This window comes from Dermacentor albipictus, chromosome 3, assembly GCF_038994185.2.
Source record: "Dermacentor albipictus isolate Rhodes 1998 colony chromosome 3, USDA_Dalb.pri_finalv2, whole genome shotgun sequence".
NCBI lineage: Eukaryota > Metazoa > Arthropoda > Arachnida > Ixodida > Ixodidae > Dermacentor > Dermacentor albipictus.
This window is the reverse complement of record NC_091823.1, coordinates 125,014,875-125,032,708: the sequence shown is the minus strand read 5'-3', so window position 1 is coordinate 125,032,708 and position 17,834 is coordinate 125,014,875. Positions and strand designations below refer to the sequence as shown.

General features: G+C 44.0%; 1 protein-coding gene across 1 annotated transcript in view; it reads right to left on the bottom strand.

Moving 5' to 3' along the window:
* The window catches only part of LOC135909443 (MAM and LDL-receptor class A domain-containing protein 1-like), a 240,271-nt gene extending 224,143 nt beyond the window's left edge, over positions 1 to 16,128 (bottom strand). The window contains exons 1-3 of the mRNA XM_065441401.2: positions 15,907 to 16,128; positions 10,293 to 10,424; positions 7,179 to 7,432 (exon numbers count right to left, since the gene is read on the bottom strand). Of these exons, the coding sequence (XP_065297473.2) occupies positions 7,179 to 7,432; positions 10,293 to 10,424; positions 15,907 to 16,018 (498 nt within the window). The 5' untranslated portion in view covers positions 16,019 to 16,128. The remainder of the gene's footprint in view (positions 1 to 7,178; positions 7,433 to 10,292; positions 10,425 to 15,906) is intronic.
* Positions 16,129 to 17,834: the final 1,706 nt, after the last annotated feature.

Sequence of the window (17,834 nt, the reverse complement as noted above, 5' to 3'; positions counted from 1 at the left end):
CTTGGCACTCCCGCGATCCGGTAGCGTGGTTGCCTCCGCAGATCAGGCATCTCGGGGTACACTGGTGATCCTTTGGCGGGTTCTGCATCCCGCACTCTTTGCAAGCCTGGGCGTCCGGTGTTGGGCACACGTCGGAGTGGTGACCTTGTTGGCAGCAAACGTAGCAGATTTGTCTTGTGGGCCGGTACGGGTAGCACTTGTACTCGGCTCCGCAGTAGATGACGTGTTTCGGTGTGATGGGTCCGTCAAAGGTGATGACGGCCGTCTAGGTCTTGCCTAGTCTTCGGGCGCTGTGAATAGTGACACCCTGCGTGCGCGTCCACAAGTCGGTTTTCAGTTCCTCCGGTGTCGCTCCGGGGTCCACTCCGTGTATCACGCCACGCCGGGTGTTTTGCGGTGCGGCCACGTAAGCGTTCACGTCATATGAGCGTCCCTCGATAGTGAGGCTAGTGACACGCCTCGCGAGCTGGGCGGCCTCCTCGTTCGGTGTGCTCACGATTATTATGTTGGACCCTGTGCGAAGTCTCGTGATTAGGTCTCTTCCCTCGAACTTGTTGCTGCATGCCGCGGCTACGGCCCGGGCCACTTGAAATTGTTGGAGCGACTTGACTACGAGTCCCTTCGGTCGCAAAATAATCTTGAAGTCGTCTCTGGGGAGCGGGGGCAGCCTCTGCCTAGGCTGCCGCTGCGCTCCTTTCCCGTCTTTTTTCAGCGCGCCGGAAGCTGGCGCCCCAGCTGTCGGCGGTGGGGCCGGGGAATTCCCGGCGCTGGCGGCGTTCCGTCCGTTCTTCCTCTGTCGATTCTTTTGGCGTTTGTTCATAACGAATTCGCAATTTGCTTCGTCTTCTTTGTGAGTGTCTTGCTGCTCCTGCATGGCGGAGTCCTCGATCTCCCCGTCCGCCGAATTCTCGGAGTCGGAGGCGCCGAGGTGGTCGTCATCCATCTCTTGTGCTTCTAGCAAATTCTGGGCTAGTCTACTCGTCGATGGCTCAAAATTCGGATATTTCGTGGAGCGGGAGTCGGGTCCAGGCTGCATCGCTATCGCTGAGCGGGCCTGGCTGCCCGCAAACGCCCGTAGTCGTGCTAAACCTCGGTAGGCTTAGCGGCGAGCGCTTCCCGTCAAAGTCCGGTAATTTGCCAAAAAACTTGCCAAAAACTTCATGAAAATATTTACAAGGATAGAAATAATACATCCTGGCTCCTTGAAGGTGACAGAATATGTTATGCTAATGGCTCGATGCAGGTAATAGTCAACGGTTCTTTATTGAACCGATGAGGTTTCTATCATCAGTAAGACAAGAATGCTCTATCTCACCGCATCTGTTCTGATTGTATTTAAAGCCATATTTTATGCGCATTCAGAAACCAAAATTTCCAGGTGTTTACACTGCTGTCGAGTGAGATTTGGGTCCTCGCATATGTGGACGGGGCTGTTTTATGTACTGATAAATAGAGTGTAAGGACTGCTCTTGTACAGAAGAGTTTTGCGCGGGTTCTAGTGCTATAGTTAACTTTGAAAGTGGTTCAGGTATTTGAATGGGCTAGGGACTACAACGCCATCACACTACGCATGCATTCAATGTAAAAGAAAGAAAGATCTGTTCTATTTCGGAGTGCCCCTTACACCATCGAAATTGCGATACTTATTGGTCGCGAGTAGTGGGAAGAATACAACGTAAAGCGAATTCATGGCGGGGGAGTAATTTGTCATCCTTCAGTCATGCTGAAGTTTGCAATGTGTTCTTAGTTTGCCGTCTCATGTATGTGCTGCAAGTACTGCACTGATCATGACTTCGCAATCAGACATTGCATTGCATATTTGCAACAGTCATTTAGAGCTCGAGTTGTGAATCCGTGTGGGATGATAATCTGTTCCTCCCACAATGGACGTGGTGTCCAAAGTTTAGTCCATATCTAAGACAAAATGGCCTGTGTTTCTTCTGACATCGTGACCATCCGTTTTCGCGTGAAATGTTACAGCTCCGATTATTTCATTATATTCATTATGTACTACAGTGACACCAGATTACAAATATGTCCATCATGCTTCCTGAAAATTTCTCAAGGGGGTTGTTGACTCATTTCCTTTACGGAAATAGAAATTCAGCCTGGATCACATGATCACTGCGAGTCGAAAAGCAATTTCTCCTTTGTTAGTGTATGAAATTGTCCCAGATGCTTTATATCGTGCACGTTATTTAGGTCTGCCTTAACAGGATGCACTTAATTGGGTCGGCAAAATGACTATTACTCCATCAGTTAAAACATTTTCTTTAAATTGCATACGAAAACACTTCCTGTTAAAACGTGCTTAAACTCGAGAGGCTGCTTTTTGCCTTCATCAACGAAGGGTCGACTTTGTCCACGTGCGGAGAATTCAGATCATTGTTTCGTAGATTGTAGAGATGCTATACTTCTTTGGGACATCGTCCAACGGACACTCTGACAAGATATTGACGCCATGCCATGCTCCTTTAGGTTATTACCGTTAAAAAATTCACCGATGATTACGATACTCCCTAATGAGAAATTTGAGCGCAGCATATACTTGTTTTCATTTCGCACTACATCGGCTGACATGTACAATCTGTCTCGTGCGGCACATTGCAAACGGAGCCAAGTGGGGCGCGACTGCCACGCTAATCGGGAGATCGCGAGATGCAGCGCGTGCGCGCGATTTACAGTAGACGCCGCAGATAGACCCCTTCTCACACAGCGCTTTGTTTTCATTTATGGTGTCGCTCGTCGCGGTGGTCGCGCTCGCAGCACGCCATCGGTGAACAGACGATGGCGCGCTACTATGAAGCCATTTCTTAGCAGCTGTCGCCGCAGAGTCTTGTGCGGTACTCCGCCTTTCTTCTCGCGCTTTCGCCATGCCATCCTTCTCCGCTTTCTGCCTAATGGTACCCCTGCACCCCTCCTACTCTGCTTTCCTCCTCACGCTCTCTTCGCTATTGCCGTCTTTCATTCCCCGCTGCTCTCCGCGTTCGCTCCTTCATCCTTCGATGTACTACTTCGCTCGTTTACGACGAGGGACGACGACGACGCGAAACCCCGCAACGGGCGCCTAAGAGCTCCGTTATAATATACTTGTGGTCCTCCTTACGATACGTCCATAGTTGTGTGGTTATACAGCTTCTGGCGATCGAGAGTATGCGGTCATCATGCCGAAAGCCGGCGATCTACAAGATCCTTCTATCGGGAAAATGCAGCGCATGCTGGAATTAGTGTACGCTGACCAGGAAGTTCCGCCTGGCTAGATGCGCTTCTGGGAAACATGTATGCTTACTCGAGCTTCGTGTGTATAGCGATTTTCGCTGTGTAATATACTTTCAGTTTGCTTTTCCATGTAATGAGGACAGAAAAATTGACGTAGCGGGTGCTATGGACTGTAACACACGAAAGACGTTATGACACCCGCGTGGCAGTGGTAATGGCACCACTACATGACTGAAATGAATGCAGTTTGTTTTAAACAAATGAAAAACTGTTTCACAATGCATTAAAGCACAAAAAACTTCCATAAAAACTGAAGCTTCACGTACACATGAATGTACTTGATCGCCGATCACTGGCCTCGGTCGACTGCGTTACGTTATTTTGACAGGAAAACGGCAAAGCAGGATAGCTTTGGTCCGACCGCTATGTTCGTACGCTTACCTGCTAAGTCATTTCAGTATTGAAAGTTAAGGAGCCTAAATGCTTAATTGAGGAGTCAGCCTAGAAGGGGCGTGTGTTTTCTCTTTGATTTCGGTGCTTATCGTGTAACGTTAAAGAAGGCAAGCAGTTCTTTGCTAGCGGGCCGCGGAGAGCTCAACAAAAAGAGCGCGTACAAAGCTCGTGTTATCTGCTAAAACTAAGGCATACTTGCTCTTCAGCATCTATTATCACTGAGAGCAAACGTTCTGCAAGGACGCGGCCACAAACACGTATTATGCGCGCACGCATTGTGAAATTGCGCTATTACATTCTACTGTGCTAGTGCACAATAAAATTTTATCAATCACTGCCTTCATGGACAGAACCCAGTCACTAACATGTTATTATAGTGACATCTCCTCAGGGCGAAAACACCCAGAAAAAGCATGTATAGGCATGGCATGCGCCATGCGCTAGTAGACGTCTCAATGAAGGTCTTCCAAATAAAAAAGTAGTTTCGCTCTTAAAGCTTAGCAATAATATTTATATGGAAGTGTATAAGACACTCGCATAAATTAACGTTGGAAGTTATTTTGGCCGAATACATTGCAGTAATTATTGGCTTGCTAACTAAACAAGCATGGTGCAAATAAACAAAGGATCTCACAATGGCCACGAGCACTCGCTATCAGAACGCCGGTGTTCTAAGGAGCACCGGCGTGCTTGTCTCAAAGCGAAAGTTTTAGTATGAAAAGTTTAGTAATCAAAACGCACATATCTCAGAGAGAAAATTGGCGAGGGCATGATATCTACCGCCCGCTTCTTCTCCACTCCCTCGTTGTTGGTATGGGCCATTATGTGGAAATCAGAATCGTGATTATCAACAAGTCGACACGATTCGCAGCCTATCCACCCTTATGGATATGTGCCGTAATGCAGGAATAATAATCATATTCTGTACGCGGCGATCAGATTGGCAAGCTAGTTGGCGGTACAATATGAACCACGCATTTCTTGGCGAATTCGCCTTATAGGTATGTGCTATAGTAAGAAAATCGTGATCATTATCAACACGCTGCGACTTCTGAAGGATCTAGTTTCTATGGCCTGTGGGCTGATAAAAATGTCATTTATAAAGAGGGGTTTTGAGATAATAGGAATATACATTTAGCGAACTCTTCTTAGCACATTCTCACCTGAAAAAATATATTGTCACGCTGCACAACTTAGCCGAAGGAAAAGAAAGGAGAGGTATGCGCGTGGAGCTGGATGCTACCTGTTGGCCATGTATGACAGACATGTCCCCTGATCTCTACGCTAACCATCTACCATCTTGTAAATAAACCCATCTCATTCGTAGCAATATTTTGACCGGTAAAAAAAGGGGCGGGAGAAGCAGGGATAATAAATCCTTGTATAGTGTCTTGAGTGACACTGTATACAAGTACGCGATGAAAAAGTGAACTCGAAGAAAGCAAGGCGCGAAGTAAACTTCAGGCAAGAACTGCAACAAACAAGGGCATGTGGTATGCATTGAAGAAGAAATTAAAAAGTAGAAGCATTGGAAATTGTAATATGCAATGCAATACAGAATCACGGGAAGTAAACTATCGGGTAAAGAGCAGCGTGTAAATGTTGGCGATAGATAGCGAAGCAATAAAAACACCGCCAGTGAAAACATGATTGCAAAGAGAAGTATTTTGGTTTGTTTTGTTAGCTGCCGTATACGTAATGTGCCCGAGACAGCTGAACATTGTTTTTCCATTGGTTGAAGACTGTTGCCCGAGAGCCTGGCTCAGATGCCATTCTCATATGCCACATTTTTGTGGGGACTCTTGAAGAAGGTCTCGAACTTCAACACCCCCTCCCCCCCCCCCACCAATGCGCAGTGCCCATCGCCAATTTCTTGTAGGATGAACCATTAATCTGTATTTTATTTCTAATGGGAATGCACAGCTTGCGGAAAACGCATATGCAAGATAATAAAACCGAACCAGTCCTATCTTCACGAATTAAGTTGGCTCGAATGGCAATCCATCTAAAAGAAATTTTTGATAAATTTGACTTTACAGCAGGCCGGTACCTCATCTTGATGAGGCGTTCGTGCTTGCGAACCTTCTAGTGAAAAGCATTCTTTTGAAGACCACTCTTGAAATGGGAACAACGTGTTTGGTGGTGACGCTTGAGGGTGGGAAATATTAACAGGTGCAGCTTATGCACCATTTCACATATCTGGTGTTGGCGTCGTTGTGCCATGGTATATCTGCAAATATGAATATCAATAGTTCATTAATCATGTAGTCATTCATTTCCTAGTGTTTGCACACTGCGGCGTCGAAGCTGCTCTTCTACTTCTACTACGCAACCATCTCGTGGATAGTTAGTGGTTCTTGAACGTCAATGATAAATCTTCTTTTGTTTTTAGAGTACTTAATGGTGTGTCCCTAGGTTCCTTGGGACACTGGCGCTGTCTGCCGCTTGATCTTACCTCGTTCTCTGAATGCGCCAGTTAATGTGACTGACATTAAGTTCATGGAAAACAAGAGTTCTGTCACACTCTCCTCAAACACATATTATCTTCTTCCCTCTTTCTGCGGATCATGCAGTGCTGACGAGAGTTGCTGAAATAAACGACCTCGGTGTGCTTTTTGATACAACGTTGAGCTTCTCCACCCACTCTAAGCGCTCAGCCTCACGAGGCATGCATGCGTTCGTTTCCTCCTGCAGACTTCAGTGAGATTTCCTTACTCAACTTGCCGTCCTGAAATTGCTTCCATTCATCTGTCTCTCGATATTTGGATATCCCTAGTGGTGTAGAATGGCACGAGCAAATCAAATAGTGTTTCTATTGAAGGTGCGTAGAAAATATTATTTTATGCAAACGCCATTTTCTGGCTTCTCGCAGCAACAACTTTTCAAGTCTGAATAATTATTCGACACTTCCCTCACTTACCTGCGGACGTAGACGTACCAACGTCCTCTTTTCATGGAAAATCATTCATACAATTAATACATGTTCTTTTCTAGTTGCTTCTGTGCACGGGTTGCACACAAGAGTAACAGCAAACATAGGTCCTTCCAGGCTCCTGCCTCTTTTATAAAACGTGCCTGTCAACCGAACGGAAAATCTCTACAACAGCCATTTCCTCCACATTGATATCTTTCTAAACGTGTTCTTTTCTTTCTTTTGCAAGCTTCACACTTTCTTTTAAGCTTTCTTTCTACGTACCCTCCCCTCCTGACTCGGCATTCTTTCTCTTTCCTTCCCTACATGTTTTCCGTTTTGTAATTGCTTGTAACTGCTGTATTGTGCTTAATCACGTAGCACTTTGTCCAGTTACATTTGTTTTGCTTTTTCTGTGGGCCAGCACCCTCACTTCAGTGTTGTTCTTGGACACACTAAATGACTGATTGATTGAATTTATTGTTATTATTATTATTATTATTATTATTATTATTATTATTATTATTATTATTATTATTATTATTATTACGGTAGCACAGTAGTTGTATTTGAAATGATACAAATTTCCACTGACCTCAATTTGTCCACTGCGCTTCTCAGAGTACCGCACCCGCTGCCACCTGCCGGCCATGTCTCGCTGAGTGGCGTAGAACAACTTGCTCATGCCAGGCGCATGGCCAGCGTAGAACTTCACCTGGTCGTCCTGCGTGCCTGACTGGTGGTACCACCCCGTGAAGCAAAAAGGTCCTTCCGCGAGGCTCGAAAGTTGGGCAACAGAGAGGCCGCCTGCTGGTTGCTCTGTCGTCGCATAAGCGCACCAGCCGTCACCTGCGTGCGTGTCGGAAGCGATGAACACAAGTGTGGCTTTCACAAGTGAATGACGCAATGGAGGCTTTTGAGTCGATCTGGCCTCTCAGCAATGTGCAGCGTACAATCCGTGTCTCGAAGGAAGTGAACACTAGATAGTAGTACATCTGCGGATTTAAAAATCCCTAGCATTTCATAGGTGAGCGATTTAGTCCACATATATTACATTTTCCTTCATGCCACGCCTACATATTTATATATTGAAGAGCATATAAATAGTTGAAATGCCGTAAAACGACAAATAAACATCGTGCAGCTATGGTTGTTTTATTATCTTTCAAATCCTATTCGAAATGCTCCAATGTTGAGAACGGACAAGGACGGGTGTCCAATTGAATAAAGAGTTCTCATGAGTCTGCCAAGAGATATGAGTCGGAAGGTAATTAATTGTGATTACTTTCAAAGTGTCTTAATATAATAAACTTCATCTCATTATTTTTTATATATTAAGTTAGAGGTAGCCAGGATATGAGTTCCCATATATTAACCAAAATTCGGAGGCTCACTGCTGTTTAGACAGCCTGGCAGATTGTTTCAAAAAAGGCAAGAAAAATGACAAGAAGTACATCTCTGCACCTCGTGTCCACTCAAGTGAGTAATACTCGTTTAACTAGCAAACTAGCAATAAATGAAGAGGCTTCACTATCCTATCATACTGAGCTGCCGCACTCCAGCGAAATAAATTTTTTTGCTGGAAACCTTCTGCTGAAAACATAACACCGAGCAAGTAAATAAGTGGCTACGAAGGCTTGTAAATGACGTACGATCGCAAGTGCTCATTCCCAAAATTTTCACGTTGACTAAGCGATATCGCAGTTGAATGCCAATTTCTCAATTCGCTCATCATTTCAGTCACTCGGTGTTGCATATATAAAACTTTCTGACCAGAAAGGTCTCGTTATTTTAATGACAAGCAGTTCACCTTGAACATTAGTGGAGCACCACGCGCTATTGTTCCCAATTATTATGCGTGCTTTTAACTATTTTTCTTGCAAATAAATCTCATTACCACTTTCTAATATAGAAAAAATATATGTTTGTTTAGGCTAGCCTACTATTATTTCTGTTCAACTACTCGACACCATGCAGAAAAAGATATGTTTAAAAACGCAGATGCGCCTGTGAACATTTCGCCTTCATACGTCCCCCCCCCCCCTCCACCCTCTTTTTTTGTGTTTTGCGCTTCAACTACTTATTCGGTCAAGTACCAGTAAACCTAAACTTATGAATTTTCTTGTTTTAGTTTTAAATACGCATGACCCGCTTAGATAACTATATATATTGGAAACGGCGATCTACGAAAACGTCGCATGTTGTTGCACGAGAGTACTAATTCACATCGCTCAAAGAATCTAGCCCGGGGAAATCTGCACACTACACGCGGTAGGACCAAGGAAAGAAAGAATGAGAGGTCCCTTACAAAAATGAGATGAGACTGTCTATAGAAAGTCTACAGACTTCTTTACACGACTTTGCTTTTCTATAGATTCGGTCTTTTTTTCACAGTCTACAGACATTGTGCTGACACAAGGTGATAAGGTCTCTACTTCGTTTTCTCTACTAACATTCTATAGTCGGTCTACAGAAAAAGGCGATAAAGTGCTTGTATTTTTTTGTCTACTTCCTCTCTATGGACTACCTATAAACTATAGTCGATACAGGCTCTATTTTGCTCATTGTTTTTCTATAGGTTGCCTATCGAAGAAAGTCCATAAGATGGTTGTATCTTTTTGTCCGCTTTCGGTCTAAAAACTATCTATAAACAAAAGTCCATATCGCCACTATTCTCGCCTTCTTTAGCCTACTCGCCTATTCTCACTATCGCCTTCTTCGTCTACAGACTGCCTATAGACGAGTGTCGATCAGGTGTTGATTCTTTTTGCCTACTCACGGTTCATAGACTACCTGTAGAAGTCGATAAGATGCTTGTTTCTTTTTCTCTACTTCCGCTCTGCAGACTACCAATAGACAAAAGTCGATATCGCCAAAATTTATTGTTGTTCCTTCTTCGTCTATAGACGATCCATAGACGAGAGTCGATGGGGTGTTGATTCTTTTTGTTTACTGCAGGTTTATAGATTGTCTATAGAACAAAGTCGATAAGATGTTCATTTCTTTTTTCTACTTTCGCTATATCGACTAGCTATAGACAAAAGCAGATATAGTCTCTATATATTATTGTTCATTCTTCATCTATAGACTGTCTATAGACGAGAGTCGATAGGGTGTGGATTCTTTTTGTCCCCTCCTGTTTTATAAATTGTCTATAGGAGAAAGCCGATAAGATGTTCGTTTCTTTTTGTCTACTTTCGCTCTAATAGGCTACATATAGACAAAAGTCGATATCATCTATATATATTAGTGTTCCTTCTTCTTCTACAGACTGTCATTGCGGTACCGTCGGCAATAATCTCGCGCACCGTGCCACTCGGTACGCCTCTATCTGAAACGGAAGCTGCACGATCTATAAGATGATTGGCGCGTAACGCCACTACAACTGACTGGAGCGGCTCCAAAACATTCCGAAACAGGTGGGCTTTACAAGCACGCTGTAGATAAGTCTATGTTTTGATGGAGTTCAGGCGCTGAGTACACTTTCGTGACTATTTCAATATCCAGTGAAACATAAATACTAGTGAAACTATGGTTTACTTCTTCAGACACTGAAGACGTATGACATGCGGCTAAATTTATTTTGAACAGGTGCAATCAATATGCATCTCCAAAAGGGATAAAGGGCACGAAACAAGACAAGTAACGCTAAACGCAAACGTTTCGTTTACATAGAGAATTTTTCAATGAATGGGCTCTCCTCTCTTACCTGTATTGAGTGTGTGGTCTTGGGTAGGTCCGTGCCTCATCTCGGCAACCCTGCGTGCCTGAAAGCAAGCCTGTTTGCTGCAATTTGTAGATACCCAATCGGGACATATCCCATCTTCAAACGAGCAATGGCCTATAAAGGAAGAAACAGAACTTGATTAAGACACGTTATCTGGCTTGTTCCTAGAGAAACGTTGTGTCACCTATGTACCGGTAGCCGTGAAGCACTGCACTTTTTTAAAGAAGCATTTTGGGTAGTCGTAACTGGCGCAGAACATTTTTGTAGCGCTGTTCTTACGCAATTGCGCAGCGCAGACGTACATGTTGCAATCTGCGTGCAGCGAAGTTATTTTCTGTTGTTAAATATACAATGCTATATACAACTAAACACGATCCGTACAATTCTTATTTTCGCTTTAAGCGTAGTCTCATGCAATGTTTATGGATTGCACAAGTAATAAATTGCATATGTCATGCAAAGTATATGTTTATATAATCTATACTGAAATCTATCAGTAGTTCAGGTGCATGCAGGCAACATGAGGTCGGCCCAGTTCGACCTTTGTCATGAGAAGAATCGTGTGGAGAGGTGCATGCAGAAATATGAACGACACATATGTAATATATCGTTCGTGTCACACTACAGATATGTAAGTACACATCATATGTGTATGCCCCCCTTTGTTACAGTGGCTCATAGACATTCTTGAGCACTTGCCAGGCGTGGTACACAGTGGTACACACGCAGTGGTCCAAGAATGTAGATATCTCAAATGAACATAAGAAACTTTACACAAACTGTCGAATATATATTCTATTGCGAGCGCTGTTTGACGAGAAGCATGAGAAAGGATGAGAAGTACATGTTCGCGTTTATCTTTGGTCCAAGTAAACGGAAGATCACCGCGAAGTTGTGTTTCTCACTCTTCCTAATACGTTGGACCCATTGAAAAATTCTGTACCTATATATCTAATTGTTTACGCTTATTTTTTTCTTTTTTTATTCAGAAAAAGCAATAAAGGCCCATAGATGTGGGTATTATATACGGGGGGGGGGGGGGGAAGGCAGAGAGGTGAAAATGTAACACTTTTTACACTATTGCACAATTAAGTACATTACATTGCCTACAATAACTTGAACGAAAGCATATGTATATGTATCTATGTATAAATCTCGCTCTCTCTCTCTCTCTCTCTATATATATATATATATATATATATATATATATATATATATATATATATATATGACGTGTCCTCCCCTCGATTTAACTGCTGCGGCTACGCATGAGCACAGTGATTTCAACCGCCTTCACGCCGGGGAGCACACTTTGGCATAACCATTACGGCTGCTACATTACTCGACGACAACAAGCGCAAAGGAAGGTACGCAGCTTTTACATGCAGCGATACTAAGCCGGACGAGTATCAGTGACCACTTCTTGGGCTGCGCAATCACTAGACACGGGAGCACCGTAAGCACATGAATCACTGGCAATACTCTGCTTTTTGCTGTGCATGTGAGAAGACATCACGGCAAATGTTACCGTTTAAGCGATCGTATTTCTGCTGTTGCTGCCGTGCATACGGCTGTGTTGCTTGCTGCATATTGTTATCTCCCTCAGGAAATTACTGCTTTCAGGAGGGGACACTGAAATTAATCCTGGTACTGACTCTGCTCACATTTTCAAGCAGGTCAAGGAAATCGCAGCTGACATTGAGGACATCAAAGAAAACCGACTGGCTCAAATTGAACTGAAAGTGGATTCTTTGTCGAAACTAAGCTTAAACGAGGTCGCGGGATCAAATCCCGGCCACGGCGGCCGCATTTCGATGGGGCCAGAAAGCGAAGACACCCGTGTACTTAGATTTATGTGCACTTTAAAAAACCCCAGCTGGTTCAAATTTTCGCAGTCCCCCACTATGGCGTGCCCCATAGTTCGATCGTGGTTTTGGCACATGAAACCCCATAATTTTTTTTTGTTCTGAGGCAATTGTATAAACTTGTCTTTCTCTATGAAATTCACAACAAAATGCAAAACAATATATATTGCGCGCGCTGTCCTTGTGATACAGCTGGAGTACACACGAAGTCAAAGGGCTTTCATCGCTGACATTCTGCCCAGTTTCGCCTTTTACTTATTTGTGATTCTTTTGCAGGAAAGCAGTGTCGGAAAGATATTTCGTGTCCATAAGCCAATCTATACCTATATTGTGTCTACTTGAGCTACTTTCGTCGCTTAATACAAGCTGCTTCTTCCGCAAACTCTTCGTATTTCTTGAGATAGGACAGATAAAACTGATAGCTACACAGCTGATGGCAGGAGAAACCACGAGAGCAGCCAAGAAAAAAAAGGATTTACCATCTTCGTTTTGTTGTGCGCTGTGGGTGCTACCACTATCTCCATCCCCACCACCGCCTCTTTTGCTTCACTTAATACTAATTATATAACAAAGGGCGCGGCTTCCAGATAAATATGTAGAGAAAATAACCTACAATGTATGCGCAAAGACTGCAGCGCTTCTCAAGAAGTAAAAATAAGCCGCTTACGACCTCATTACAATAAGATTCGTATGAAAAAGGGTAGTTATGTATTCTCGGTGTCCTGTAGCAATTGCTGTGCAGGTGTTCTTCCTTTTTTGTTTGTTTTAATGGTGCTAATGCATTTCTCTGCTACAGGATGTTGCCAGGGAAATTTTCGCAAATCCAGTTGACATGCTCGGAGGTCCACCTCTATGAACGTCATACGTTTTATGTCTTGAGAATAGAACTACATACCGTGCTCGGTTACAGAGTAGTTATAACCAACAATTTCTTAAGTGTGTATTCCACCATCAATATTTTACCATTATTACTCGTGCAAAGTACTACATTTCAGGACATTCAAGCTCTTTGATGCATGAGCAAAAGAATTGCTATTGGAACTCTTTTCTTACGCATCGCTAGCCAATATAATTTGTTTGTTCAATTTCATTTTCTTCTTTAAGAGCCCAATGCACCATCACAGTCAAGTGTGAACACCGTGCACCATAAGAATAGGCACATTTATGTTTTTACAGCGAAGCTGTATATGCCTAGGGATCCGTGTAATTTGTTCTCCTTCAACAAATTTTATTGTCATCAATTGCTCATACCCTCGTAAGCAAGGAAAAAATGTAATGGCTCATGGCCCAGTAAGGTAGAGGCTAGAAGCACTCAGCAAAGTGCAGTGAACAGTGCATACATTCTTTGGAATAATGCATACCACAGGCAGAACAGCATACGTTTCAGTAAAGAACAAGCTAAAACAATCCCTGTCCAATCCCTCCGTACAGATGGTTAACCAGAAAAGCTGAAACGTGCAGCTGCGTTGTGTATCACCGGGTTAATACCGATGGTTCCTTAAACGACGGCTTGGTAGTCTTCCGGATCCTCGGTGCGGAGTTGCTGCTTGTGCTCGGCTGCACGAGCATGTTCTCGTACCCGGGCTGCAGCATCGGCACGGCGTAGATCAGCTCGTTCCTGGTTGTGCTCACGGTGTTGCTTGTCAAAAGCTGCCTGTTCGTAAGGAGTACGTATGGCGCGTGGCCTGCCTATTTCGTAGCCGGAGATAAACGGCTGCATGCATGCTCGGATGTAACGGAGAGCAACGACGGCACTACAGGCACAGCTAATCCGGCAGCACCTTTTCACAAGGCCTTTTCAGTCCAATCCATGACGTCATGTTACCTGGCCCGACTGCCATAGAATCTAATGGGGACGCTCTCTAGTAGGCAACAGTGCTTTTGATGTCACCGCTTTCATCACGCCAGCCGTTTCAATGAAAATTTCGGGCCTGGTAGCGTGTCGTCATGGATGGGAGTAAATAGGCCTTGTGCTATTTAAGTGATTTTGGCTAATCGCACGCCTCCCTTTCTCACTTTTATTTTTTCGCGCATGCGCATGGGGTTGCGCCGAAGGAGTTTTCAGCGTACAGGTGACTGGCAGACGGACGAACGGATGGACCAATGGGTGAGCCAAGTAGAGCTTCGATGTTAAAAGCATCCCAACCACATAATTGATCATAAGACGCTCGTGATAGCAATGTGAAACACGTAGCATTCCCCGCAAACGTTTTTCGTTAAAGATTACAGCTGCGCAAACTTTCGTGGTGACGCCAGCTTTCGACGGGGAATGGGACGGTCCTAGTCTTTCGTATATAATATACCCAGCCTACCAAGTGATTTCATTGTTGCTGCAGCACCGCTTTAGGCGGCGCCATACTGTCGAAATTATGATTACTCCCTTTCCTTCCATTACGCTGACATAATACTATTACGGTTACTCTAGAGCCCTGAAGCATTGAATACCCCCCCTGAGCAGTTGTAGTGGTGTTATTCAGCAGCCTCGCTGGTTATCCACCTTCAAAGAGTAAGATCGCTCATTTATTTATTTTTAAATTTTTGTCTCCAGTAATGGACCAGAATCTGCAAGCTGAATAAGCACGACAGCTAGATGATCAAGTAAAAACTCAGTATACTAATAAATTTTTATCAAGTTGCGTAGCTTGTAGTAGCTTGTAATACTTCTCTTAGGTCCTGTAGGCCTGGGCCTTCAAACAAAAAATATAAATTAACACAAATATTCCGAAAGGTCAATTATTTTAATGCGTTTCCGCATACGCGCTCGAATTGATTCGAAACACTATCATCTTCTTAAGCAAACGGATGAATGGTTGCATTGTGAAAACGTATTGGAAGAGCAGCTGGTGAATTTCATCTATATGAAGAACAAGAAAACAGCTTCAAAACAGAGTTTATAATGCATCCTTTAAATTCTCACACTAACTATTACACGGAGAACTTACCTTCCGTGAAAGTGAACATGTATTTTAAATCTACATATAACTCTATACTTCCATCTACCCCACTTTGGCATAAGAATAAGAAATTCTTCGAATTTTTTCTTCCATTTACTTCAAATTATCTGAGCCGGAGAGCCATTCTAACCTGCCCCCATAAGCGCTGTGTCATTTGTTCTATTTTTCATCACAGTTCACTGGATCCTCTAAACCACTTATAGTTTATTGCCGTATCTACAAGTCCTATATAGTTCCATGGTTACTCCAAAATGTCATACTTATCCGAAAATGTGGACATTTTCTACTTTCTTTTCCATTCCTTCTGGTGTGTTTTTCTTTTCGTAGCCAGTTTAGTAAATAGTCAATCAAGCGCGACATGCTCACAGTGATATAATCCTACGTTCATACAAATGCATTATGGTTCACTGGGGCTCAGCGACACTAGCTTTGTTTGAACTAGACACGAGCGAGTCTAGTCACCTTTGGTATTGACACAGACCGAGATGACAACGTTTACGTGAATTTTGTCAAGTGTGTGAAGTGAGCTCGCCTACTCCTTGCAGGTGCACTTAAGCCCTGCCCGGCTTGACGTTGCCTCAGTCAGAGGCACTAGGGCGTACACTGAGCATGCGAAATGATTTTGACCCCACGAGCCCACTTACTCCGATTGCATCGAGTTCAAGTAAAGGAAGCTAGCGAAGACATGCGCTCAACAAACTGTTACACGTGGCGTTAACTTTCTTCTTCGGCGTGAGGTTCACACGTGGGAGAGATACAAAACGCTGAGGTACTTACGAGCTGCGGCAATTGACGCATCGGCGAATAGCAGAACCAAAGAAGTCGCAAAAAGAAGTTCAATGCTATACGTTTGCGCTGTCAAAGCTGTAGGTCCTCGGTCAGGCACCATCGTAGAGGCAAGTGCATGGGTGGTGGGCCTGTGAAAGCGTATGCCGTCGTCCCCAAGTGTAGGGAGGCGGAACTTGGATGCGAGAAAGACAGCTGACGTTTTGTGCGAGCGACCGGCACGGATCGGATATTTCCCGATAAGCTCCGCGTGGGCATTATCTAGGTGCTCGAACACATACTGAGATAGAGCTGTGCACGAGACGGGGCAACATTTAGCGGGCCCAGATAACACTTCCCTGCCAAACAAAATTGTCCCCATCCGTCAAGCTTGTGCCTGTTTTCATTTCAACAAATGCTTTTTTTTTGCTTACGATTATACTGGTCAGATCAATTCTGCATTTGCAGCATTACCGATGCACTAACGGACATTTATATGGTGCACCACTGGGAGTCCGATAGCTAAGAGTTACGCTTATAGTTTACTCAGTAAATATTGTTGTGTGTGTTTGGTCATAAGCGAAAAACGTTTTGCCTTCTGAATGGTTTGCTGCATTGCTATATACAGTTTTGATGTGCAAGATGTAAAAAAATTACGATTCCACCCGCTTTTAACGACAAAAACTTTTGTTAGGACTCTCAACACAAGCCAGTTTTTACGCGAAAACATTGTGAATAAGTCTGTACATATGGATATCCGCATTGACTCCTTACCTTAATCCATAAGCACAATTTAACTGCTCCGTTTAGGGGTGGACCGTGGTGTACCTTACGTCCATTCCTTACGTCCGCAAACCTTACGTCCATACTTGCTATCTAACTTCTCCCTTTTAACAAACACGTTAAATCTCTTCATCGCGCGCACATATCTACCAAACATCACATGCAGCGATTGATGATTGAAAACATCTTTATTTACAGGATATTCGTAGAACTCGTGGGTGGGCCGCCTATTCCGGTAGCCCACTGGTTACTGCTGCTGCGCTGGCCCTCCCCACCAGCCAGTGCTGACGGTCAGGATCATCGCTGAGCAGAATAGCCTCCCACTGCTCTTTTGAGGGATTTGGGATGGGGTCAACTATGGGATTAAACTGGCAAGCCCACACCATGTGGTAGAGGTCAGCTACCGCTCCACAGTGCGGGCATTGCGGAGAGTATAGTGTAGGGTACCATTGGTGTAACTTAGCTGGCGTTGGGTATGTATTAGTTTGTAGCCTCCTAAGAGTGTTCTCTTGCAACATCACATGCAGCGAGGTATCTGCGTTATTGGTAACTACACAAAAGCATGCCACGTAGAGTGGCACAACAAAGACTAATTACACAGGGTACAATGCTTCCTTAGTAAATACGCATATGGAAAACTTTCATATTACTGAAGGTGGGAAGAAGCGTATGGAGAAGTCGCATGTGTCACATGGGTCAACACTGACTTTGCATTTGCGTCTTACATTGACGCGTAGATCTTCTGGGGAGGTAATTGGCAAGACTCATTTCGATATATAGAACATTCTATTGCAGGAGATGGAAAGATGGGATGGTTGGTCGAGATTCATCTTCAGAGCTGTGAAAAATTGTATTAATTCGATGTGAATAGAATACAAACCCGTACATAGGAAACATATGTACCGTTTGAATGCCATTTGACTTTCCGGAATTCTCGGTGCATGACTAATGATCAAGATAATAGCTAGGCTGGCGCTCTTTCTGCTGCATGCCACACGGGTCTGTCGATAGATGACCCGCCGTGGTTGCTCAGTGGCTATGGTGTTAGGCTGCTGAGCACGAGGTCGCGGGATCGAATCCCGGCCACGGCGGCCGCATTTCGATGAGGGCGAAATGCGAAAACACCCGTGTACTTAGATTTAGGTGCACGTTAAAGA